Source organism: Varanus komodoensis, unplaced genomic scaffold (genome assembly GCF_004798865.1).
Source record: "Varanus komodoensis strain SLA01 unplaced genomic scaffold, ASM479886v1 scaffold10, whole genome shotgun sequence".
NCBI lineage: Eukaryota > Metazoa > Chordata > Lepidosauria > Squamata > Varanidae > Varanus > Varanus komodoensis.
In genome coordinates, this window is record NW_025335269.1 from 19,329,431 (window position 1) to 19,357,147 (window position 27,717).

Below are 27,717 nucleotides of genomic sequence, written 5' to 3' on the forward strand. Positions count from 1 at the left end.
AAGAGATCTGAAGTGGAGACAAAGACAACGTGTCCTGCTTCAGACCTTGCCTACAAAGTATGGATTGTGTGGGATGTGTGACAGAAACCGCACGCCAGCAAACATGGCTCCATTCCCACTTTCACGTGACTGTTTGTATGAGGGGGAAAAGGACTATGGAAAATGTATTAGGTTATGTTTTGAGAACTTGTTGGCTCTCAGTTTGCTCCAAAACTCATTTCAGACTGCTGTAGTTAACAGTTACAGCCAAAAATGATCTGCATCCATGTAGTCTGTTCAAGGCTGGACAATCCATTACATGAAGTGAAGGGACTGGCTCAGGCAGCAGATACTGTGGAACAGTGGTGAGGTGTGGAGGATAGAGCTTATGGGTGTTACCAAGCATGTCCTCAGCTACAATTCTATTTTCAGGAGTTGGTACGCAAGGCATTGAAGCTAGTTTCATCATTCAGCTCAATTTCCCATGCGGAATGAGAGAAAGATAGCAGAATCCCTGGGAAGGTCCTGAAGGGAAAATTTTTCATATATGAACCTCCCTGTCCTCTGAAATCTCCAGGATACTATCTTCCATGGCTTATAACTACAAGGCGGATGTCAGATGGCTTATAACTACAAGGAACAGGGCATTTTTGGTGGTGGCATCCTCACCTGGGAAATCTCCTAAAGCAGAACTTTCATCAGTTCTTTAAGTGCTTTCCCTGCTGCTGAACTGATGGATTAGCAGGAAAAATGGGAACACTTGGGGGCATGGCAGGGGGACAAGGGAAGTCTATTTTTTGCAGGCATAACTTGGGCCTCTGTGGAAGATATCAGGTTTGGCCTGTTGAATTTTATCCTTGGAATATTAACTGCATGTAGCCACCTTTAGTTCCACACAGTGAGAAAGGTGAGATATAAATATAATAAAGAAATACATGTCATCACAAGAATGTGCATTTTGTCATTTAAGTGACAGGCACATACACACTTTTTGGTGTTTTTGTTCAGTGTATATTAATTTAAATAGATCACATAACAAAGCAATAAATGGCTAGACTTGTATACCCACTTACATTACCGTGAAGAAATCCCTAACGAATTCAATGGAACTTACTTCTGAGCAGATGTGTAGACTTAAGCTTTTTCTGAAAACTCTGGGTTTTTCCTGAAAACTATAGAGACTGTAATCCTATGCACACCTCTGTTTTGAAAATAAACATGCAAAGGGGTGAACTGTATGTTCCAAGAAGCCCTACTAACATGAGGTCTGGTATAAATATCTAATTTTTGTTATATGTCTTATCTCAGGGATTCAAAGGTCATAGAGGCCATCAAGGTCCCCCGGTATGTATAAATGATTTCTTAATTTATAGGAATGCTATCTAATGACGGTAATCTGTTCAGTTGCCTTCTAAATTAATGCAGTTTTCTGTATTCCACCTGGTTAATACAATTAAGGCAAAATTATGAAATGCTCACAATGTCATCTGATTTATAAAACAGATTTCTGTTTGTTTTAGGAAAACTGCAAAATATAATATATACCAAGAAAAATGCATAGTTCTCTATTCCATAAAATACAAGATGATAATTTGATGAATTTTGTTGGTTTTTCTTTGTATTTGAAAAACAAAGGAACAAATATATTAAAGTCCATAATTATAAAAGCTAGAGCCATACAGTTATTAACTCAAAAATCTGCAAGTCCTCTGATGCATACATGAAGATTCTGTTTGGGTTTTATTATTTCTGCCAAGTGTTTTCAGAGCAGCTTTCAGTTCACTTTCTAATATTGCAGACATTTCTTCTTAGGGTTCCTCTTTGAAGGAATCTGTCATCTTTTGATCTCCTCTGTATAGTTTTTCTGTATATTGCTTCCATCTTTGTTTTCACCTGGTCAGATAGTATGTTCCCTTGTTTGTCTTCCAGCATAGCTAATCTAGGTTTGGATTTCTTGGAACATTATAAGAATAGTTGCTGCAATTACTTTCTCAGATGACAGAGTGGAATAAAGGGATATATGTTTGGGCAAAATATTTTGACTTAACAAGCATACTGATGGTGACTTAATTGGGAATGACTAGCCAGGAAAGTCTTTGGGAACATGGTACAAATATCGACTCCATTTACCACAGTAGTCAGACAGTCAAATTTTATGGTAGAGACTCTTACCAAAAGAACTGGGTCAACTCCTGTGTGTGTGTGCGTGTACATGCGTGTGTGTGGGTGTCCTGCTTTTACATTTGATGTGATAGAGGAACATGTCAGTAAGCTGATCATAATAGGCTTACTTCCCCTTAGACTTCTCTTTCCTGTTTTTTCCATTCTGTCCATTGTTTATTCCAGCAATAAATAGCTGGTTTTAGTTACCTGCATATGCAGTGAGTTTTATACCTATAAAGGTGTAGCTAAAACATACATTTTAGCTATGTAGATAAAACTTAGTTAAATTCCATGGAAACAACGATGAGTAAGAATAGTTGAATATACGCACACACTGCTTTCAGATGTAATGTTAAGCCATTGTTTGTTTTAAACATGGTTTGTTGAACAACCTAGGATCTGGCTCATGTGTAAGTTTTTGCTAACTGGCTAGCTTGAGTGTGTGTGTGTTTATGTGAGTATCTCTCTGTGTGTTGATTATCATTGAAAGCATGGCAAGAAAGATTAAACCCGGGGTCACATTCCTATTCTGTACTGAAGACCCCAAAAGTTCTTTAACAATTTTGGTGACAGGGAAGATTTGGTCAAAAAATTATTTCATATCATCTACTTTGGCTCCAGTCAATCTTATTTCTTGATGAATTTAAGCACTATTATTGTTGCCATAGGGAAAAAGAGGACCCCCAGGTCCCAGTGGTGTTCCAGGACATCAAGGATTTAAAGGTCCACAGGTCAGCATTTAAACTATTCAGATTTCTTTATAAGGAGCTTTTTGATTGGAAGTGCTAAAATGAAGAAAGGACGTCTATGCTGAAAACTACCATTCTCAAAGAATAAAAAATTGCTTGTATTGTCATACAGTTTCCACAAGGTTTTTGTTTGCATAATAAATTGATCTTATGTAAATTGCATGGAATATTTGGTTTCTCCATGATCTTGAATTATGCCCAAGTTAGGATTATGGAGAGTGTTTCAGACAAAGGAATGGGAGCTGTGATTTAGCATACTAGAACACCTGCAATGCTATTTTTCAGTTTTTCTCAGAATAAAGTTCCAACTGGAAAGATATGCTCTGCATTTTACCTAAGCATTTGCTTTCACATTTTCAAAAGAAGTTTGTGTTCTATTACAGGGCTAACCCAGTTCTATTTAGCATCTCAAGCAGGGATGGCTAAACTGAGTCCCTGGGCCTTCAGCACTTAAGGACACAATCCAGTGAAGTGCCTGGAACCCTCCAAGCTTGAAGGATTATGGGAATTCTCTGCTGGGCAGGGGTGTACAGAAGTGATGGTTGCTCCCAATGTCCTCCTGAGCTGCAAAACAGCTAGTTTCAGCTGTCTAACTGTGGAACTTAGAGAAGAATGGAAGCAAGCTGGGGCACCACAAGGAGACATTGCAGCATGGTGGCACCAGTTCCCTCCCCTCCCCTCTCTATCTGCTAAACTTCCTCTTTGAGGTCATGCTTGTGACCTTGGAGAAGCAGCTGGCACAGTTCTTTCCACACCAGGTGTGAGGGAGAGGGAGGACTTAGCTTAGGGGTGTCCAGTTCTAATGTTGGGGCACATTTCCACAGCTGGATCTGAGATTCTGAAAGATCCTATGGCTATCTAGACCCTGTCCAGCAGCCAAAGGATTGCTCTATAGGTAGCTTTAAAGACTAAAAAGAAACAAAATGAATACATGTGCATGCACAATTTTTTGACCTCAATTTTCTATTTTCTGAAATATGCTTCTAGGGTGAAAGAGGAATTCGTGGAGTGAAAGGAATAAGAGGATATCAAGGAAGTGGGGGCTTTCCTGTACGTAAAATATAACAGAAATGTCTCCTTTTTCTCCATTTGTTCTGCTTTGTAGATGAGAAAATTATGGTCTCCAGATGTTTTGGACTGTAGTTCCTCCCATCTTTCAGCACTGGCTAACCTGGATAGGGCTGATAGAAACTGCAATCCAACATCTGTTGGACTACAAATTGCATGTAAATTACCTTACAACTAAAAACCAATATGACAATCATTGTGCAATATCATGGAACAGAGGGAAACAGTAAAACTTCTGCCTTTTATAGCATGATAAAACCTTTCCTAGAGTCTTTATATTGTGAATTTTCAGAAACTGTGAGCAGCTAGTGGAGAAACTCACCTCAAATTCATTTACAAAATACCATGTGGAAAGTCTTGTACAATCTGTAATTACAATTACAAGAGAAATTCCAAACCTACTATTTTTAGGCAATGCTAGTTACTAATTATTCACCAATGTGCCCCAGCAATCATTGTATTTATTATAATGTTGGCTTTCAAATGAAAGAGCAGTACCATTGTCAACTATAATAGAAGCTCCAAACTTTGCAAGAGCCAGCACAATTTATATAGCCCTGATATACAATATTATCTGAATTTCAGTCTTATTTTATTTTTTAAGATTACATTTCCAGTCAGTGTGGATAGTTCGTCCTATTATAAATTCCACTCATGCTGTCTCCTGGGTCATTTTGATTGTGTCATTAAACAGCAATTCTGTGCCTACTTAATTGGAAGTAAATCCTATGAATTTAAATGGGAAGAAAAAACCGAAGAGTAAGAGGAGCCTGAAGTGCCTGATCCTGCCTGATCTTGGAAGCTAAGCAGGATCAAGCCTGGTTAGAATCTGGATGGGAGACTTGAGCCGTGCACTGAGCAGGGGGTTGGACCTGATGTCTTTCCAGGGCTCTCCAAGCTGCATGATTCTATGATTCACCTAAATGTACACAGGATTACAGCCAAGGCTTCAGTACTATTCCATTAGGGAGAAAGCCCCATCAATCGTAGAGAGTGGAGATTCCTAAGTCGTGATGCACCCTGAGCAACAGTCCGGATCAGTCCTGTAGGACTGTCAGCACCTGAACAAAGCTAGCAGGACTATCATGGCAGCTGTTAATCTTTCTGTGCAGCATGGATGTGAGCTCAGGGCTCTCTTGGAAGGGGTGTAAGAGGCAAATAGTAAGACTCAGGTTCTGGAAAGCAAGTTCATACATAAAGACCCAAAGAACCACATGCCATAACAGTATGGGGATTACTTTGTTCCTTTTCTCCCATGACATTTTGCTGCTTAAAGCAGAGTGAATTTTGTGTTGCTGTTTCCTAGAAGGGCCAGCACGTCCACAATTCTTGCTGCTTGCATGGCCATGTGTGTTTATAAAGAATAGGATGCTCCTGTTTGAAGGCTTCTCACATCCAAGTCCAGCTTAATATTAAGGAACCATAAAAATGAAGAATAGTGGCCCCTCTGCTTTTGATACACACCAGGTTCTCTTCTTCCCGGGTACAATGAGATGAATTTCTATTTAAATTATACTAATTATTTCTAAATTGGTATCTATACTTGTAAATTAGCATATGTATCTTGTATGCAAATCTCTATCCTAGGGTGTCCCTTTCTAGGGGTGGAGTGATGCATTGCTTCTACTTTGCCCTCTTTTTTGGCTACATGTTGGAGGTTTGCTGCAGCATTCAGGTCCCAGGTCCTGCCCCCATCTTCAGGAGCTTTCTGGAGCAGTCACTTCATCCTACTCACACTCCTGCAAAGCCCTTCAAGATCAGGATCCCTTCACAGCAGGATCCCATGAGGCTCAAAAGAACTGATTCTGCAAGGAAGCATGTTGCAGGCAGGCCCATTGCCATTTCAACATCCTTGTCCAACCTTTTGCTATACTTTTCAGTTGACAGATTCACTGTCGCAGGGTATGCTTCTCCAGGTGATGGAATATCACTATTGCTACTTTAGGATCGTCTTTGAAAGGCTGAGTTTTCTCTGCCACTTCCAGTCCCTTTCTGAAAGAGAAATGCAACAGTGGGAACTTTTCTCAACATGGGATTTTGAAAGATGCTTCATTTGCTTGTTTTATGTCTTAAACACAGATGTCAGCAGCCTATTACAACAGAATTATATAATGAAAATGTTTTTGATCTAATAATATTCCAGATGTGCAACACACACTGTGTTAATTTCCTTGTTTTATTACAGGGTTCTCTGGGAGTTGCAGGTCCAGCAGGCATTCCTGGGAAATGGGGATCCAAAGGGAATAAAGTATGACTCACAGCCTACTAGGGCATTTTGCTTTGCCTTCAGTGTTTGTGTTAGGTAAAAGGTGACATGATTGGCATTTGACCAGCCAGAGGAAGGGTATTGTGGGGTTCCCCATGCTTCAAACTGCCTGCAATTGCTCTTTAGTTTCTGTATTTGGTTTCACAAATAATCACAATAAAATCTCTTAATGAGTGCTGCTGGGGACAGACAATTTCTTAAATGTGCCCACTTGCCCATAAGCAACTAGGAATACTTAAGGGTTTGGTTTGATTTGAATTTCAAAGCAAACTGATTGTGCCCACAGGGCTAATGTGTAAATTAGAACAAAGGCCTCAGCTCAAAACTAGTATGCACCAAGTGTTTATTTTGGAATAATATACATTGAAAAAATGCATACTTTGTTAGAGAAGATGTTTAGAGATGCTGGTTTTGTGAAGACATGAATCCTGAATTGTGTTTAAGTGCAATTGCTCATACAGACAAGAGATTAATGATGGAAACAGACTTATGAATGAACTCTGACATGGAGTAGAGGTAGATTGGTTCAGTCATCCTGCCCCCCTCCCTGCCCTCCCCGCCTTCCCCACACAACCAAAATTGTTAAATGCAAAAATTGGTTTGCTTACATAACACAGACACAAAAAATGGCATGCTGAGTACAGTACATTTTTGTTCTGTCCATCCATAATCTCCCAACTTCAAAATCAGCTGCTAATTTAAGCCTCCCACCAGTCCTCAGCTGTTTTCTAAATCTCATATATCCATAATGTAAACATGCTCTGAAATTGATCAGAGGCTATTTCCAGATATATTTATCAGATGACAACCACACTAACTTTTGCCAGAATGTGTGAATGGTCACTTGTCCATTCACAAGTACAGGGAAAAAGAAGATAACTCCTCATTTCACAACCAGAATGTATTTTTTTCCTCACAGATCTGAATTCTTATTTCATTTGTGTGAAGCTGCTATGTGTTGTTTCAGATTTTCATCTTATTGCTACAGTTTTGATCTCAATTGTAATATGTTGCATGTCACACAGCACTTGAATTAATCTCAACTTCAGTATAATTTTTATATTCATTGAAAAGGGAGAGCCTGGAGACCCTGGGATAAAAGGGAAGAGAGGACCACCTGGACACCGGGGAATGAGGGTTTGTATTTGTCCTCTTGTATGCATGTCAGTCTTAACCCTAAACCTTGTTAATATTCTTGCAGTGTAGGGGAATTTATCTAGGGAGAAATAGCTGAACTGTTCCACATATGGTTCTAATTTTTCAAAAATGCCTTTGAGATATTTAGAAGAAAGAACATCTATTGTGGTGCTCTGTTTGTGAAAGTTTGGTTCATGAGTAGTTGCTAACACAAAATTGAAGCACCAAGATGGAGCATTGTGTACAGAAAGAATAAATGAAAATGAAAATAAAGCCTCCTATAATTGTCTTTTAGGGAGATGATGGTGCTATTGGTTATGGTGCACCAGGAAATGGAGGACGAAAGGTAGGTATAAAAATAATTCTTTCATTCAAATCTAAACACTTTCCCCACAGTCTTTCAAATGATTCCCAGTTAGAATGTATGAAAATAGATATGACTTATTTTAGAGGTATGGACACATCATAGCCTGCTCAAGTGTTACATTCTAATACCAAATCTTATAGCAAATGGGGCTGCTCAAAGCTAGCCATTTCTTGCATACAAGGAAGACTCTCACATGTCAATAAGTTTATAAAAGCACAATCCCATGACCAGTCATTGCTGGCTGGCCACAGGAACACTCAGAGCTCTGACTTAGGAAGCATGCTCCAAAGTTGGACCTGAGCCTCCAGATTGGGATTGCCCTCCTCTTCTCCTGCAGCTGCCGCAGCTCTATCTGCAGCTCCAGGTCTCAAGACAGACTCAGAGCTGGTGGTGGGGGTGGGGAGGGAGGGCGGAAGGGAAGGGGTGGGGCAACGGAGGCTCTCCTGGAATACTGTGCATCCCTGTGGTATTCCAGCCTCTCCTCCTTGCAGCCAGATGCGATAGGCTTAGAAGGCCACCTAAGTCTTTTGCAGGGCAGAAGTACAGAGGTGACTTTCACTTCTATCCTCAATAGGATGCCCTTGATGGGCAGCCACATTGGATGGTGATGTAAATTAAATGAAAAAGATTTTCTTTTCCCTTAAAAAAGATATGTACATGATTTGTATATATTTATAGCAATGAATACATAGGAAATTAATGCAGCTTTCTAGCAATTGCACTCCTAACAGAACAGAGCAAGTGTTCAAATAAGTATTCATCTAAAGGGGGTGTCTATGTGCTACCCATTTATATATGGAAAGCAATGCAAGGTCCACAGTCTATGGCACTGTAGTAGGTGAGTGTTTATCCTTCCAGTGATGTCCTAATAGTCTTTTAGCTGACAAAGGGGTGCAGAGAATCCATTCACACTGACCATTTGTTAATTCCCATGAGGTTGGTAAATAATTTGAAAGACATCTGTGAATATTAAGGACTGTTCCAGTAAAAAGAACTTTAAAAAGGAATAACTTACTCTCAGAAAGAAACCAAGCAACTACTGGACATTGTCAAAACATATGTATGAAAGAGGCATTAGCCAGCAGTGGGACAAATTCGATAATCCCGTATGAAGGTGATGCTTCTGATAGACACAAAATCAATTTTTTGCTGAAAGAGATCCATACATGCAACAGGTAGCTGCAAAAGTAGCAATCCACTAATAAGCCATTTTGTGGTGGTACCCACAGCGCTTTCTCAAATTTCCAAATGTGCCAACATAACTACAAAACTTGAGGAAGTTTGTTCAAGAAGTAAAGGCAAAGAAGGAAGCTAAAAAAGCTTCAGATTAAGAGAGAAAGCGCGCGCACACACTATGTTCTCTATGTTGTTATGGAAAATGCTGTCTCGAACACAATATCTTATCTGCATGAGTAAAACTCAGTTTTTCTCATTTGTGAATTACAGGGGCAAAAAGGATTTTCTGGACCTATGGGAAACAAGGTAATATTATTTCAGACCATAAAATAAAAGAGGCTGCATCTCTAAGTGTTGTTTTCAGTATGTTTCAATGATTGCAACTGAAGCAGCTCAAAAACAGTCTGTACCAAATGTGTGTTTTGGAATATAGAAAAAATAAAAATAGAAAGGTGTATTTTCCTAGAAAAGACATTTAAGACATATTCCTATGACAAAAAAATTCCTACAACTCTGAGTTAGAAGGTGTAGGACCTGTTTCTGTGGGACATGCATCAGGTTGCGCCATTAGAAATGCAAATATATTCAAAATAGTATTTAAATACAATTGCTCATGCAGATTGTTCTCCCCTACAAATGCAAAATGGAAATGACACACTATTTGTCCTTGTGGTACACTACCATATTCTAATACTAGAAAGCAAGCAAGCAAGTTCATGATCTTTGACAGAACAGATTTTCTTGACCAGTGTGTTGTGTGTTTCTCAGTCCTTCTTTAATTACTTGCCATAACTATGCCAGCATTGAGATGTCTACCTTATCTCTTCTATGAAACAAAGTATAATAATGGTTCTCATTTACACGGATGTTTACCAGTTCACACTTGCCTGGGGAAGAAAACAGCAACAAGAATGAACAGCTGGACAAAATTAAGTTTTAAAACAAATAATCAAAATATTTTCAGTGAAAACATTTCTTCAGTTGAAAACAATAATTAGCAATAGACACATACCATACTTGTGCTATGTTTAAATACAGAAATAGATTTGCTTAAATCAGATAGATGGAAATGAAATGGAGTATCAGAGCACCACCATCTTCCTGTTCTGTCCATCCAGGCTCAGCCAACTTTAAAGGCAGTTATTCAAAACTAGCCCCACATTTGTGTTCAAAGGGAACTTTTTATTTATTATTTGCACATTTATGGAAAATAATAATAAAATGGACGGGAAAATGTTTTGCAATGCTTTCATTACAGTACATAAATTTGCAACAAGATTAGTTTTCGCTCCTTCTATTCCAGCTCTCTGCACATTTGAAAACTTTGATTGGGAAAATACTTGGCTTGGAACTGAAGTTTACATAGCAAATATCCCCCACAGTAGCAGCCAACCCATGTCTTCCCATTCCTCTCCTGTTCTTTGAAATGTCTGGTCATTAACTGAAGGCAAATCTTTCTCAGACTGATTCAGAATGACTCAGCAATTAGAAGCATCTCCGGAGCACTTTTGAGGAAAAAGTCCCCTTCTTGTAGGGCCAAACTAAGAGTGCTACCATATGTACAATCAGCAATTGCATGGGTGGCTTTTTGAAAAGTATGCAGAAAACATACTGATCTGGATTGGAACTCTTGAACAAAAGGAACTTTTACCCACTGACTTCCGTCTTGTGGCCTTGATTCAAATAAAGCCCCTCTGTTGGCTCTTTGTTTTGAAAGGGAAGCTCTCATTCTACCAGTAATATCCTTCTGTTCCATCCATTTATTGCCGTTATTTCTGCCTTCGGGTTTATTATGTTGCAAGAAATGGCGTGGGCCTGCTTACAGCGTATTGTTCAACATCCCTGTTTGATTTCTTTGAGTTATATTGGGCTGGGAAACGGGGGCCGCTTTTGAGCAGGGCAAGATTATGTTCATGCCCACACACCTTCCTTGTCTGCTGTGGCTTGCCAAGCGGAGTGGCAGAAAGCAAGGTCCTTGCACTGTGAGGGACGCTGCTAGGACTTGCATTGCCTTGCAGGATGGCCCGTTTTCTGTCATTTTTCAGGAAGGAAGGCTTGCTACAAGTAGCTACAAGTACAAGTAGAATGGAGGGAAACAGCACTGTGGTTCCATAGTGGACATGAAGGAAAGGAATCCTGGTTTGGGCTCTCCTAAGCTTTATTCGGAACAAGTTTGAAGCCTTCACATCCCTGAAGGGCTTTAACATTTGGGAGCCTATGATTCAGTCTTTGGACTGGCTTCTAGCTCGGTTTTCACACCCCCTGTCTAATTCATCACAGGATTTCCCCAGAACCATCACAAAGAACTCAGTCTACAAGAGATATTTTAAGAGTTCTCAGGACTGATGAATCTTAACATACATTGCTTTTGGGTTACAGTGTGCAAGACACATATGAGAACAACCTTGGAAATCTGCATTGGGTACAAATTAGGGTATCCTGACCCAGGACTGTGAAGATCCTGAAAGGGCTCTGTTTTTGAAGGGCTCTGTTCTCCCATATGAACCTGTGCAAATCCATCTGGCAGGGAATAGTCCAAGGCTGGATCTTTTTCGGAATGGCTTCAGAAGTCATTATGAGTTAATTGCATTCTGTCCCTGCTTTCCAGATTTTCCAGCAGACAGTCAAGATTATTTTATTCCAGATTTCATTTGATAATACTGGGGCAGCTTTTCAAGATGTTGTTCCTTTTGGTTTTGCCTGCCTGCCTACTTACTTATATTTTTAAAATGTTGGCATTGATAGCCATCTTCAGTTGCTTTGGTTCAAATGGCAGGCTATAACATTTCAGCTAATAAATAGAGGCATCTGGGAGTCATTTCCTCATCAAATTTATTGGTTCTTTTAATCTATTCAATTTAGGGTGATACAGGCAACATCGGAATTCCAGGAGACCGTGGGCCAAAAGGGATCCACGGACAAAGAGCAAGTTAACTTTTATATCCTTTTAACAGCAAAGTAGATTTGGTATCAAGGGGAAAGTGTTAAAATGTAGACTTGTGAGGATAAATTGGGGGAGATCTGTGTATACTGCTTAGACCTTCTTGGGAGACCATTAAGAACTAAAAATAAGTGTAATAATAAAAATAATTGTGTAATAAACATAATAAAACAACTGTGTACACTTTAATATTTTGAGAAAGTCTGGGATCAGTTTAGCATATCAAATGCCAAATTCTGAGAACAGTTGTAGTGTTCTAGTTCTTGGTTTTTCTTAGGAAATAAGAAAACTTTCCCAGTTATGGTGAATAATGATGTTTTTCAACTATAGGGTGAAACTGATAACTATGCCAGATTCAATTAGCAGTCATCTTCTGACAGTTGATTGTAAGTGGCACAGATGATTCAACAGGCCAGATTTTCTGTAAGATTTTTAGGAGCCAGAAGGTTGGCTCCAAAGCTGAATTTGGAACAGATTAAAAGATATTTTTATTCAGAACAAATCACTGCACTCAGTTTCAGCCAAGAATACCCCTTAGTACTCTATGCTGAAATATCAGTATGGGTTAAAACATTTTCCCCTGACAGAAAGAGGCTCTGTCTATTTATCTCCTCCATTATTCTGGCTAACAGAATGATGTGGTGTGATGCCCAGTGAGACTTGTAGTCTTCATAGCTAAAACCTTCTGGGCAGAACAGCAGTTTGGGAAGAACTACAAATCCCACGTGCTCCTGCTTTCTATAACATAGCTAGCCAGGATGATGGAGAAGAAGGGGGGGATCAGAAGAAGAAATCACCCCCCCCAAAACTTTCCTATTGCTATAGGCTTTCCTTTACCACCAAGTTCCAAAAAGAGAAGAATACTTTTCAAATGTCCATGCAGTACGAACATACTAAAAGTATGTATGTATGTATGTATCTGAAAGTATTTATAATGGAGTCCCCCATGCATTTGTTTTTAGGGTGCTGGAGGAGCTACTGGACAGAAGGGAATACAAGGGGACTATGGTCCTCCAGGACATCGGGTATGTTATGAATCTGTCACATCTGCTTTGTACAGCCTTAATTGCATGGAAAATACAGTCATTGCGAAAATGAGTGCATATAATAAGAACTATAAATTTCACAATTTCCCCTTTTCTGTGTTAATTGAACTAATGCACAAATGCTTTTCATATGTATTAGATGGTGCTGGAATACTTGGACTGCCTCTTAGAATCAGTTTTGTTTGCTTTATAATTACTTTTTAACTAAAAATCACTATCTTGCCAATAGGTTGTATATGACAATTTTAAATTGAGAGTGGTAGCTTAACACAAATACTTATACATGCACTTTATTATGATTCTTTGGAGACATCTTGTTATGCTCCTAACTGAAGTTGTAATGTGACCTCTTTAATGGAAGGCTAGACTAGATTAAGGAATGGTAGCTGGTTCCTTCACTACACCGTGAGTATTTGTTGCAGATGAAAACGCAGATTGAATTCACATGAAGTTAAGCATGCAAATAGACAAGTGCCAAGATGGAAAAACAAGCTTTGCTGAGTATGCAACAATGATGAAGTTAACTAATTATATCAACAAACAAGCAGTTATAGAATTTACTCAAAGATGGAAATCTTATTATGAGCAATTTAAATAATTGCTAAAGTAAATATAAGTTTTACAAATGCCTGTGATTACCATTCTAAACCAAAGAATGTGATAATTTATAACTTACTTAATAGACTGGATAAATTTCTGATTGAGAATTGGATGGTTTGGATGGGATGGTGGCTGGATAGAGACTTTTGTTTCTTATAACTCTGTTCAGATGAAGATATTGCATGCTGAATTTCTGGAATGACCCATGGGACCCCCTTTCCTATCTATTTTCTTCTTTTTACTGTAGTTTCTGAAAATAAATTTAAAAAGATTTGAACTAGTGCTAAAGTGTTAGCTATGTGTTAGCCCTGCATTTATCCTATTCATGTACACATGGGTGTATTTGAGCATAATAACTACCATTAAGATACTTATTATACCGTGGTCTGTGCTTATGATTCATACCATATGAGCAAGTTGTGCTGTGATAACTGGGAATTTCATTACACTAGTAATTGTCTTGCACCTGTATTGAATACTTTTTGACCTAGCAACCATGAAAGATTCAGGAGTCCCCTAAGCCAAGTTTCAAATGTCAGGGCATCTCTGTTAGGTATTGGTTTCACCATATTTTGCTGCAATTGTTTTTTCACCTTATACTTTCCCTTTCAACTCCATTATTGGGTGTGTCAAATCACCTTCTTGGTAATTAATCCAAACAATCTGTGATTTCTATCTTTCAGGGTATTAAAGGAGCAAAGGGTGTGCCTTCCTTTTCAGTATGTATATATAAGAAATCCCTTATATATTCACAAAGATCTCATGAAACATTTACCCCTTCACTCATGGTTTGATTTTGTTTGTTTCACAGTCATGTGAGCTCATTGCTTATATTCAGGCACACAGCTGTAAGTATTGGCTCTTAGCAATAATAGTCTTCTGCTTACGCATTCACTTATGCATGAAGGGGGAACCCTTTCCTATTGGTCATAGGCAGACCACTGTTTTGATTGGGCTTTTGTTAACTACTAACCTCTGCAGGGTTGGTGGACCTATTAAATGGTGCGAACCTCATAGGCTTATGGAGCTGAAGGGTTTTCAGAGAGTTTTGAGGGATTCTTTAGCTGAGCTAGCCAGCTGTCCTGTCAAAACTGTGTTTGGCTCTTAGAACAGGGAGTTCTTAAAATGTTGATTTGAGAGCTCTTCCATCTGCCAGAATGTAGCCCTGTCTATAGTATAATGAGGGCTTAAAGGTGGTGAGACAACAAAGCTGATAGTTGAGCAAAGATAGTGGAAAACTCATGATGAGTCAAATTTAATATGTTTAGGGCTTATTTGAAGGCCTACTCCATGATAGTGTGCACAGTAAAAAAACAAAACAACAAAATCTTCCTTCTCAGTCACCATACCATCTGTACAAACATTGGACGTAAAAGGTTTAATCCTAATTCCATTCTTTGGAAGATCAGGATCTTATTGGTTTATTATTACAGTTTTATACAGGATTATTGTTTTGCAGATAAAATTGCTTGTTATCTGCTCAGTATTTGGCACCACAACAGTCAATACTAGAAGCAGCCAGATCCTCTTCTACTCCACTGTTATTGGATGATACTTGACCCATGACTATCTGGTTCTCCACACAATGGTCAAGCAATTGACTCCTGCCTGGCTGCAGTTCGGAACTGTCTGGTCATTCTGTCTGAAGACTTCTACCAGCATAGAGAGGCAGAAAGAGTGTGGCCCTGTTGATTCTCTTAGACATCTTGGCTGCTTTTGCTATCACAGATCAGGGGTATTAAATCACATTCAGCTCGAAGGACAACTTCAATTTTGGTGAGTGGGGCTGAGAACAAAACCAGCTGTGCTCAAGGGCAAATGAAGCTGGGCCCCAGAAAGGAAAAATCCCTGCCTTTTCTTAGCTTAAAAGTCTCACCACCACTATCTACAACTTAGGACAGGCGTTGCAACCTTCTTAAAAGGGGAGAAAAAACAATAATAGTAATAACATGAGGAAGCCACCAAATGAATGGCAGTTAGGGGAAAGGAGAATTGGCTGTCTGGGAAACCTGATTTGGCCTGTAGGCCTGAGGTTCTACTACATGGCTGTTTTGTGTTTTGTAATAACTCGTACTTTTATACAGCACAGACAGTACACATGTTCTGATTAATTCCTGGAGATCAGGAATAGAGATGACCTAGCCAATTCCATGGTAATCACATGCAAGCACAAACACTCACACGCACCATGCCTACAGAAAATCATCTACACAGAGGTGAGGTTCTTTTAGCTTTTCCCAGCCTTCAAAGGTCATTGTATCAGATTTAGAATCAGAGCTAGAAGAGGTGGGATTGGAATGCTTGGCTGAAGTTCCAAGGCCAAATGATTCAGAGATAAGAAAACCCAGGGAGCACTCTGATATGCCTGAGGGTGGCGTAAATATCATCAGTCCAATTGTAGGGCATCAGGTTAAAAGGACAGACCACTGAGGAGCATCAGATGTTGTCAGCAATTGCCCCAGAAGCAGCAAGAACACCCCCGCCCCCCGCAGGTAGGGGCAGCTCTTTTTCAGTCTAGAAGGGAAGAGAGGTATTCGGTATGGAATAATTCTGATATCCTTCAGAGGCCAACATGCTAACTTTTCGTGTGCCTATTGTTATTGACTTTGGCTATACTCTTTTGTCTTCCAAAGGCAGTCTGGCTGACCAACTTTAACATAATAAAGACGTTAATTAAAAGCCTTTTGTTCTGATTTGCTTCAAAGCAGTTGGGGGTGGGGTGAGGGGAGGCACAGAACACATAGTCTTCTTGCAATTTCCCAGCCCCCTGTAGAATAGACAGTAACTGCTGCTAATTAAGTAAAAGTGTGGTTCTGTATGCATCTGTTGTTGTTAGTTGAGAAGTCACATCCGACCCATCGACCCATTGCATCCCCATGGACAACATTCCTCCAGGACTTCCTGTACTCCACCATCCCCCAGAGTCCACCTAAGCTCACACCAACTGCTTCAGTGACTCCATTTAGTCACCTCATTCTCTGCCATCCCCTTCTTCTTTTGCCATCTATTGTTCCCAGCATTAGGCTCTTCTCCAGGAAGTCCTTCCTTCTCATTAGGTGGCCAAAGTATTTGAGTTTCATTTTCAGTATCTGGCCTTCTAAAGAGCAGTCAGGGTTGATCTCCTCTAGGACTGACCAATTTGATCACCTTGCAGTCCAAGGGACTCGCAGGAGTCTCTTCCAGCACCACAATTCAAAGGCCTCAATTCTTTGGCACTCAGCCTTCCTTATGGTCCAACTTTCACAGCCATACATTGCAACTGGGAAAACCATAGCCTTGACTAAACACACTTTTGTTGGCAGGGTGATGTCTCTGCTTTTTAGTATACTGTCTAGATTTGCCATAGCTTTCCTCCCAAGGAGCAAGCGTCTTTTAATTTCTTGGCTGCAGTCCCCATCTGTGGTGATCTTGGAGCCCAGGAAAATAAAATCTGTCACTACCTCCATTTCTTCCCCATCTATTTGCCAGGAAGTGATAGAACTGGATGCCATGATCTTAGTTTTCTTAAGGTTGAGTTTCAAGCCAACTTTTGCACTCTCCTCCTTCAACTGCATCAAGAGGCTCTTGAATTCCTCTTCACTTTCATCTAAGTCCCATTGAGTTTAATAGGACTTACACCCTGTTACATGCATCTAGGATTTCAGCTCACATAAATTTGCATTGGAGTGATTTGCATTGGAGTGATACTTAAAAGTGTCCGTATATGGACCAAAAGACTGCTTGAGTACAAAAAGCTTGCCATGTTTTCAGCAATATGTTGAGGAGAAATTAGCTGCCTGGATCAACTGAAATCTTCAAAGAAGCAAAGTAGAAAGCATTTTCCTAGCACTCAGGTTGTTGGGTTGTGTAAATTGAATCAAAGTACCTCCAGATGTTAAGGTCGAGGACTTACTCCTTTGTTTGTTTGTTTTTGTTATCCTGAATGCACACCAATAGTTTTGGAGTGGGAAATCCAGAGAGCAGCCTCTGGATTTCCAGAGCGGTGGAGTGGCCTCTGAGCAGGGTGCAAGCAGGCTTTTGTCCATAGATGGCTCCTGAAAACACTTTGTTAATTTCCATGTAACATGCGCCATCTGAACTGGACTATAGAAATTGCTCCCACGAGAAAAAAAAAGAATGCATCAGATCCAGTCATTAGTGTGCTTTGTGAAGCACTCAATGAAACTTAGATCTAAGTGACTCAGACTGCAAGCCAAGTTAGAGGAGTGGGCATGAAAACAAACTCAATGCAGCTACAGCCCATGTAAGGCAAATGAACATAACTTGCTGAGAAACAAGATGTCTACCCCATATTTAGCATTATTATTATTTTTTTCAGTTCAAAATTATTTTTGTGGGTAAATTCCTCTAGGGGAAGTGAGCAAGAAAAAGCCAACAAAACATTACAATAAGATCAAATTGTTACATATGCATAAGTTTAATGAAAACATAGGTTATTGGAAAAAAGACAGGTATATACAATAAATACAGTGGTTAACTAGAACCAGCAACCAAAGAATGTAAGGCAAGGCCAGCAAAAACAGATGGGTTGTCAGCACTTTCACGAAGACCTTCAAAAAGGGGACTGATTAAAGCTGATTCCATGTCACTGGTGAATTGTGTGATCCCAGCTTGCCCTGTTACATTATTTCCAAATTCTTCTTGTTTGCTTTTCATGGGAAGTAGAAATGTCTGCATCAGAAAATGAAGATATCAGACAGTTCAGCCCTGTTGGACTACAATTCCCATGATCCTAAACCAGAATGACCAACTGTCATGCTGGTTGGAGATAGCATGGAGAAGAAGCAGCTTGTGAAAAGTAATATACATTTCAGTCTTGCCACTCAGTTCCAGTTGGGTCATGCCATTTGCTCTCCATCACTATGAATTCCCTGTGCATTCAAACTTCGTTCCCCAGTGATACTGCTGTAAAGTAAATAGGCAAAGATATCATCTTGGTGATATACGTAAAAGAGGTCTATGAACATTTGCAGTGTAAAGGAGACTCCATTAAGAGTAGGGGTGGCATATAAATGCAAAATAAATAATAATGCCAACTTTTCTTTCTTTTGTTTAGCTTGTTACACAGGTGAGTATTTACTGAACATTACATTATTTGGCTATCCAAAGATGCTCACACATCTGACAAGGTGGTCATAAATGGTCAGGCTTCCTGATACTGGGATGTATTCTATGTTAGTCCTACTTAGAGTAGAGCTATTATGCTAGACTACCAACCCATTGATTTCCCATAGAAGCCGCACCAGAAAGGAACCATGTGGATGGGAAGGGGACAAGTCTGTATGGTTTGTGTCCATAGTGCTAACATGCCTGGTACCAGCTCCTGCAGCATGAAGACACACTAAAGTTGCAACATCACACAAAGAGCTTGCATTGCGGAACAGTTTCATACATCTTCCCCATGAAACTGTCACTGGAATGGCACTTTCAGACATTGCCATCACCTTAAGACAACCTAACAGCCAATTGGAAAAAGGTTTACAAGTGAATTTTAAATGTTAAACAGCACAAAAATCTGTACAAAAAGTATCATGCTTACAATGCAATGATAAATGTAGCTGAATCTAAATGATGAGATCATATTTAGATACTCAGAGCACATTGGACTTGAAAGTGCTTTCTGTTTGGCTTGACCACTCCATTTCTTGCCTCTTTTGCATCCAAACAAGGAAAAGACAAATTTGGCTAAGATATGTTTTCCCAGAAGTTTAATGCTCAGCTGCTTTAAGTATGATTATTTACGGCACGCTACTATGCATATTTAACCTGGAAAAAAAAACCCCACTATGACTCCCTGTGGAAAGCTAGGGATTATAATGGGTTTTTTCCTGTTTAAACATGCCTGGGTTGCATCTGTAATTGTTTAGTGATGAATTTACAGTGTTCATCTTTGGTCAAATTAAATAATTTTATTTTTAAATGTGTTCTTACTTTTTCATATTTGGGTTTTGTACACCAGTTTGAAAGAATTATAGAAAAATGATCCCAGTCTTTTTAAAGCAAGCAAGCAAGCAAGCAAGCAAGCTATCATATAATACTATATTCAGTTCATAGTAACAAAAATATGGTTAGATGTGGATTGAAATGGACATTATTTGCCATTGTTGCTTGTTTGATAAGTAAACTGCTTTTTTGTTGTAGGAGCACCAGAATGTCCAATGTATCCTACAGAACTTGTATTTGCCTTGGATGTATCCCAAGCTACCACACCCCAGGCATTTGAACGAATGAAAGAGATCGTCATAGCCATTGTGAACAATACTAAAATCAGAGAGAGCAATTGCCCAGTGGGAGCCAGAGTGGCTGTGGTGTCCTACAGCTCTGATACGCACTATCTGATCCGCTTCTCAGATTTCCAGAGCAAAAAACGGTTGATCCAGGAGCTCAATGCTCTTTCCTATCAGAGATCAGCAAGCAAAGGAGACCTTGGTGGGTCTATGAGGTTTGTTGGCAGGAACGTCTTCAAGAGAACTGTCCAAGGTGCTAATGTGAGAAAGGTTGCTGTGTTTTTCAGCAGTGCCCCATCTGACAATGTAAGAGTTATTGACACGGCATTCCTGGAGTTCAGCGCATTTGACATTGTTCCTGCAATCATTGCTTTTCATGATATCTCTGAGGTCAACCATGGTTTTCTGGTGAGAAACTGGGTTTTTTCCCCTCTTTGTACTCAGGAAAATTCTCTCAAAGGCTTGAAATTGCATTAAGCCTGGCATAATTATCCAAACTGCAACGAAATCATTTTACAAATAAGAGAGTAAAATATACTCTTTTAAAGCATGTACAATGTCACTGGTAGTCTTGAAGAAATAAAGATGGGTGACCCCATCAGGTTAAGCAGTGGATCACCCACTGTTTGTTCCCATATCAGGAAGCAACAGCATGTTATGTTGTACTGCCACTTCCTGGACATTTTCACAAGAATTTTACCCATTCAGCTGGGACCACACTTTATAGTCACTCTGAGCAACTTTACATTATGAGGAGGAGGAAGAAAGCCTGCCCTTCAAGCACCTTATATGTATAAATACTTATAAAATGTGTTTTTAAATGTGTGATTTTAAAAATGCGCTTTCTAAAACTAAAGTCAGAAAAGGATGAATTGCATCCTTGCATTCATCAGAAAAGGATGAATTGCATATGCAGGAATGGAATTGCCCTGTTTGTCCAACCCTAGTAATGACTTGTATTTCAGAGGATTGTTACAGATCAGGCAGACATATTCAGCCTGAAAGAGTCGAGTTGATCTATGTGTGTGAATCTTTCCTCTCTCCTTCCTGCGATCAGCCTTTTCACTAATGCTGCCAGCATGTATTTGTTATCCTGGTAGAGGTGTGCAGACATTGTAAAATCTCTTGTAAAATTCTTGGCAGATTGTCAGGCAGTTTTTGTTCTATTGTCAGCCCATTGGACTTTGGAATTGGACTTTGTGCACAGTTGTGCTTTCAGATATGCTAAAATCCTCCCCCCAATGTGTTTTTTTCATGCTTTTATGTGTTGGGGAAATGTGCATTTTTGGTTGGTGCTTCTTTATTTTCCTGCAGTCAAATTTGCATAAGATTACACATATTAAAAAGGAGTCCAAGAGTCCATGTGATTCAGGAAAAGCCAGTCTGCTGCAGATCAGATTTTTAGAAATTCAAACTGATCTGAACCCATTGCATATTTCTTCTACACCCCTATGTCCTGGCAGTAGTGATAATTCTGATGCATATAATTTCTATTTTATTCATACTTGCTCTTTTTTCTTATTCATATTATCTTGCCCTTTATTTTTATACACAAGTCACCAAGATTAGGGCAGAAAATGTTGCTTCCTAGGCTCAGTGTGATTTGACTTCTGCTAACTATTCTAGAACTTAAGTGGGAGCGTGGGAATGGTCTGCAAGCATTGCCTGCTATTGTCTCCTTAGGTCAAAGATATCTCACACCTTTTCCAAAGCCAGCAGAGTGCCAGCTACTCCTTAATCCTCTGAAGGACCAGGCTGGGATGTCATATCCCTCATGCTTGGACAGTGTGGACTGGAAATTCTAAATTAAGGCTATCTGGATATTGAGTTCTAATTATTCTCTCCATTTACTGTCCTTGGGGAGTGAATGGGGTAACATTTAAGTCACATGCCTCTTATCTATTCCCTCATTTTTTCATCTTTATCTGTAGATGGATGTTTCTGGACAGTTTCAAGTCATAGTCGATCCTAGTGAAGAAGATTATGCACCATTTTCAAGCAGACTGTATCTCTGCACCATTTGTTACGGTATGGAGCATAATCTGTTTACAATTATACTTCCCCGGAGGCAACTGAATTCCATAATAATTGAACCATAAGCCTGAGTAAGCTTGGCAGAAGTCTCTGAGATTTAAAGAATCACTGCTGGAGTGTGTCCTCTGGTTTTTATTAACTTTGAGTTCTTAAATGAGGTGCACTTTTCTCCCAAATTCAGCATATCTGTCATCAGCACCTGAATAATGTCCCTCCCATCAAGAGTAAAATGTATTCAAATGAAAAACCAGAAAGAAAGAAAGAAAGAAAGAAAGAAAGAAAGAAAGGAAGGAAGGAAGGAAGGAAGGAAGGAAGGAAGGAAGGAAGGAAGGAAGAAAAAGATGAAATCTTACAATGAGAGTAAGATTGAAAAGCATGTACTTGCTTTGCAATATGCAAACAAGACGACCAAAGATAGAATTGAACCAATAAAGTAAAATTAAGAGAGCCAGAGTGGCATGGTACTTACAGTACTAGACTGAGGCTCAGGAGATCTGGGTTCTAGTCCCTCCTTGCCCATGATGCTCACTAGAAGACTTTGGGCCAGTTCCTGACTCTCCACTTAACCTACTTCACAGGGCTGTTCTGAGGATAAAATGGAGATCCACCTTGGATTCCTTGCAGAAAAAAATGGTGGGATGTAAATATAATAAAAACTGACCACTTTCTAAAGTCTATTCCAAATTTAAGCAATTAACTACTTCCATGATTTTAGTAAATGAGGTAACTATACCTTTTAAGCCTGTGGAATGAACTTCGATTGACTGGGACTCATTCAGGGCAACTTGTGCAAGACCCTTCGAAGCCTCAGTGCAGCATGTCTAAAATATTTGTTCCTTTCCAGATAAATGCAAGCCGCATGCTTCTTGTGGACGTAGCCGGGAACCTCGCTCACCACGGCATTACATGGATGCTGCTTTCCTTTTGGATAGCTCAAAGAAAACAAATCCCAGGGAATTTGAGAAGCTGAAAAACTTTTTAAGCAGTGCACTTGACCATTTCGATGTGTCTTCTGCACCTTCCACATCCTCAGCAGGGGACCGGGTGGCTGTGGTGAGTCATGCTCCGTCCTCATTCAGACCTCAAATGCAGACCACTCCAGTAAAGAAAGAATTTGACTTGCTGACTTATGGTAGGACACAGCTGATGAAAAAGCATATCCAAGAATCTCTTCACCAGCTGGGTGGAGTAGCGGCTGTTGGCCATGCCCTCCAGTGGACAATTAACAACATTTTTGCACCAGTGCCCCACCTGAGAAAACACAAGGTGATTGTTGTTATATCTGCCGGGGAAACAAACCCATGGGATCAGGCAGTCCTGAAGAAAGTGTCTCTGAGAGCCAAGTGCCAAGGATTTACCCTGCTGGTTCTTTCTTTGGGCTCTATGTACAATAGCACAGAACTTGAAGAGATGGCAAGTTCACCCTTGGAGCAGCATTTGATTCAGCTTGGCAGAATTCACGAGCCAGAAATGAACTATGCACTTCAGTTCCTGAAATCATTTTTGCAGCTTGTTCGGAGTAAGTTTTTATTATGTTGTTGTTTAAAAATTCACTGCTGTGGAAGATCCTTTCCATTTTTGAGAGCAGAGGATTGTTATTTTTTGTAAGGTTTGTGTCAGCCTCTTTCAGATCTTTCCCTCCTCGCATTCCTTCAATGCCGGGTGGAGAGACTGCACTCAGGTTTTCCTCTTCAGCATTTTGGTCCTTGACACACCAAGGTTGGGGTCAGCCTAGCTGTACAATCCCACTCACTCCTTCACCTGTAAAAGGTCCACTCATGCCTAGTTATCACAAGACTACTGCAAGATCAGGACTAGTACTGAAGGAGCGTTCACAAAATATTTCCTACCTGACATTTCATTGAGCAATGATGGGACATCCCTGTTCACCCCTGTTCATTGAATCTGACAGCCCAAATTGGCCAACGGAATCCATATTTAATTTTTCCTACAGACATAGAGTGGGAAATAAAATTACAAGAACAAGTTTCACTGAAAAATATCACAGGGGCAAACAATGCAATATGATAAAATAATGCTTATAATGCATACGTTAAGCTAAATGCATATCACATCTCTCTATCTGCACCACCTTGTATTGTATTTATCCCATTTAGAGGACATTGGGCCCATTTTATAGATGAGGAACAATGAGACCAGACCAGTTAATTCATACCACAAACTTCTTAAGCAAAAATAAAAATTAAATAATAGCAGAGTGCATCTGAGCATATGAAGAATGCTTTCCCCTCACCACCAAGCATTTACAGTCTCACCTCTTCCCACATACTTAGCATTAAGAAGCAGGAGTTACAGAAGAGCAAGCATTAAAAAAAATCCCAAAAGTGCTATCTTTAAAAATTAAGTACTGATCCCACCTCATGAAGGAGATGGCTCTCCATAGCTTCTAGCCAGGATGTTTAAATACTGCTTCTACTACCAGAGGTCTTACATTTTTCAGGCCAATTTCTGGGGATCCAAATGAGAAGGTGCCATTGAGTTTTATGGTTTGCTACTGCAAGAACAGATTGCTGGACTAGAGAGGCCTGTGGTCTGATCTGGCACAGCTTGTGTCCCCTTCTTATGCTCACCTATTAGAAAACTGAAACAAGCAAACCCACCATGCCAAAATCCATTCCTTTATCCTTCCCTCAATTTCCTTTCAAGCAGTTGCTCACAGGAATGGGTTCTGCTTAGCTTTGTCCAAATCTGTGCCCCAGCCAGATTTCCTTTTAACCCCCTTCCCTTTCTTCCCAGGAATCAGTTTTGAGTGGGGATGAATCTGCAATATTTCTCATCACAGCTGTGAAGACACAAGAAGTGCATTTGCTTTATTGAGCAGACACAATAAAGGAATAGATTGCCTCGAAACATGCTTAGCTCAGCATTTGCAGTGTTATCAAGGACCAAGCCCTCAGAAACTCTTGCAGGCACAAGAAAAATCCTAAATTCTTTCTCACCCATTTCCTCATTTCAGCTATCCAAAAAGTGAAAACAGCATAACAATTCAGTGGAAGAAGGAGCCTTTCATCTTTTAAAAGTTTATAGTATTGTTTCAATTGTGTGTGTGTGTGTGGGGGGGGGGGTTTGCCTATGTACACACACACAAGTGCAAGTGTTGCATACCTGGGAATGGAAAATGTGCAAAGGAGCCAAGGGTGGGTGCAAGGATGGTCCCACCTTCTTGGGGAGCTAGTCCTGCTTCCTGACAGACATATTACTGGCTCTGTCTGAAGAGGGTCACCTTTGGTTCTTCTCATAGGCACCTTCTGGGGTTTCCAACATGGGGCCTGCAACCAGAGCTGATTCAGCTTGGGCAGATGACCATCAAGAGAGAAGGCCTAGGTCCACATGCTTCCATTTGCTCCTTCATGCATTCAGGCTGAACCCTGCAGAGAGCAATGGTGATCTCTAAATAACCAAGATATTCATGCTTCTGTAGAATGTGTCTTACAAAGGGATTGGAAAAGGAAGCAGAACGGTTATCTCTAGATGGTGCTCCTACAAAATTAAAATGCAGGATTAAAGTGGATGAAAATCACTTCAGTTTATTTTTCAGTCCTTTCAGTTTGTCTTACAATGGTTATAACATTAAAGATAAACCAGAGAAATGTTGAAGGTTTGTATAAACCATCAGGAAAACATTGTAACATCTATTTCTAAATATCACCAATGTCAATTTTATATGCATTTGTCACAACAGCTGAGGTAAACAGCTACCCTCCAGCTGAACTCAGAACAAAATGTAGCAAGATCAGCGCTCAAAAATCAAGATATACTTCAAGGAGTCTTAGTCTCATGTAAGTCCAGACAATTTTTCATGCAGATTATGATTAATTAACAAAATATGTGTTACAGATTTGCATTTGTGGATGGGGTGGGAGGTGGGGACCTAAAACAAAAATGAATGTGTTCATAATCTATCAAGGAACTCTGCTGTATAAAATATATGGTATTTAAATCCTTGATTATAAAATAGCCAAACATCTGTGAGTTCATGATCATCACTTCTAGCCCAAAACATTTTAGTAGTTACAAAGAAGCTCTGCTTAGTATCTGCAATCTTATCTATGCTATAAGACGTAATAGCATTCAAATCTCAACAAATTTATCTTGGAAGTAAATGCTATCAAACAAATAGTTTTGGAAGGCATTTCATATTGCTAGTCTACATGAATCTCTTGAAGTAACAAGAAACTGTCATTCATACTTTTCAGATATCAGCACATTTATTTTAATTTTAATATGATCAGTCAATCCTTTAATGTTCACTGAGAAGCATTTCACCTATTTAACATTTAAACTAATAATAAGGATTATTCTAATGCATTTGTTCTTTTCTGTGTGATAAAACAGCTTAGACATTGTTCTGTTTATTTAGGGCACATTTCTTTCAGTTTGCAGTAAGTAAAATTGATGGATCCAGTTTTAAGCACTTGGCCTTGGATTCAGGGATTCAGATACAGTCATACGTTAAGTAGATCCACCAAAATCAGTTGGATGTAAGTGAGTTGTAACTTGAAATCAAGCTCTGTTGATTTAAATCAGCCTTCTCCAACCTGGTGGCCTTTAGAGACATGTGAACCACAATTCCCAGAATTCTCATCCAGCAGGACCATTGACTAGGAATTCTGGTTGTTGCAATCCAAATGTCTGGAAGGCACAAGGTTGGGGAAGGCTGATTTAAATGAAGCTACATTGGACTAAGTCTGCATCCAACCTAACAATCTATTGCTGTCACAACTAGTTGTATCCTTAGGCCAATATCCAACTGTGCTATTCCTTAGTGCAAAGGTCATTGCACTAGCAAAAACTAGGTTTGAAACTAGGCTGAAAAGGAGACTTTAAATACTTTGGCTTGCACAAGTATGGCTGCACTACTGGTTGTGCAGCTGCTTGCACAACTGGTCATGTAAGCATCATGAGCGACTGTTTGTCCAGGAAAGATTTGGCAGAGCTCCACTAGCAGGATCTGTGTTTGCAGAATGGCACCATTGGGTAGAGTCCCACATCTGTAGTGTGTGAAGCTACTCTATGAGTTTCTTGTCATTCACCTATATGAATTCCCTTACAGCTTCACCTAGAATTTGCTTTTAATATTTTTCAGATGATTGGAAGAAGATGTGCAAATCCTGGTTCAGGAGGAAAAATAAAGCCTTTCTTGTTGCTCAGAAGGAATTAATATTGATCTAAAAAATTAAGACTGTATATTTCCAGTTGCATTCATTCACGCAGGACTCTTTCACATTTTCAGTATTCATTGAGAAATAAACTATTTCCCAGCCTTACCAGGATTTCAGTTGTGTGACTCTTGCCTTATATAAGAATATGAAAGGAGCATGGGAACCAGCCTTCCAATCACAACTTCTCCTTTTTCACATTATCTTGTTAAAATGCTTATATATCCGTTTTCAGGCAAATGCAGCCTAGATGAATCTTGCATCTGTCACGAAACACTCCCATATTAGGCCTGTATAGATGCTGCTTTCACTATTGAGAGCCCAATGAAACTAAGTCCTGCTGAACTTCAGGAGCAGCAAGATTCCCTAAGCACAACACTTGGCAAGTTTGACACTTCTCCTGATCCACAGACATTTGAAAGGTGACAGGGCACCTGTGAGAGCCAAGCTCCAGAAGAATTCAGAGCCCAGTTAAAATTTCTTTTAGCAGTGAAGGTCAAATGAAGAGGCACATTCAAGGGTCTCTCCAGCAGTTGAAAGGATCAGCAACTGTTGCCCATTGGCCAATCTTATTTGCAACAAGACACAGTCATTCATGTATGTATGTATGTATGTAATTGCATTTGATAGAAAAACAAGTCACTGGGACAAGTATATGGTTGATGCATCTCTGAGAGCCAAGTGCCCAAACTCTGGTGTCTTAATGTTCTCATTAGGGAATGAGCATATAGAATTATTATTTTTATTTATCTATTTATTAGATTTCTACCCCACCCATTAGCCA

At 39.7% G+C, this 27,717-nt stretch overlaps 1 protein-coding gene across 1 annotated transcript in view; it reads left to right on the forward strand.

The window, feature by feature from the left end:
* LOC123017648 (collagen alpha-6(VI) chain-like) overlaps nucleotides 1–27,028 on the forward strand; it is a 54,817-nt gene extending 27,789 nt beyond the window's left edge. The window contains exons 19-34 of the mRNA XM_044419135.1: nucleotides 1,288–1,323; nucleotides 2,811–2,873; nucleotides 3,879–3,941; nucleotides 6,145–6,207; nucleotides 7,300–7,362; nucleotides 7,658–7,708; nucleotides 9,176–9,211; nucleotides 12,809–12,871; nucleotides 14,176–14,211; nucleotides 14,304–14,340; nucleotides 18,549–18,560; nucleotides 19,634–20,127; nucleotides 21,651–21,747; nucleotides 22,598–23,272; nucleotides 25,457–25,553; nucleotides 26,861–27,028. Coding sequence (XP_044275070.1) covers nucleotides 1,288–1,323; nucleotides 2,811–2,873; nucleotides 3,879–3,941; nucleotides 6,145–6,207; nucleotides 7,300–7,362; nucleotides 7,658–7,708; nucleotides 9,176–9,211; nucleotides 12,809–12,871; nucleotides 14,176–14,211; nucleotides 14,304–14,340; nucleotides 18,549–18,560; nucleotides 19,634–20,127; nucleotides 21,651–21,747; nucleotides 22,598–23,272; nucleotides 25,457–25,553; nucleotides 26,861–26,864 — 1,890 coding nt within the window. The 3' untranslated portion in view covers nucleotides 26,865–27,028. The remainder of the gene's footprint in view (nucleotides 1–1,287; nucleotides 1,324–2,810; nucleotides 2,874–3,878; nucleotides 3,942–6,144; nucleotides 6,208–7,299; nucleotides 7,363–7,657; nucleotides 7,709–9,175; nucleotides 9,212–12,808; nucleotides 12,872–14,175; nucleotides 14,212–14,303; nucleotides 14,341–18,548; nucleotides 18,561–19,633; nucleotides 20,128–21,650; nucleotides 21,748–22,597; nucleotides 23,273–25,456; nucleotides 25,554–26,860) is intronic.
* Nucleotides 27,029–27,717: the final 689 nt, after the last annotated feature.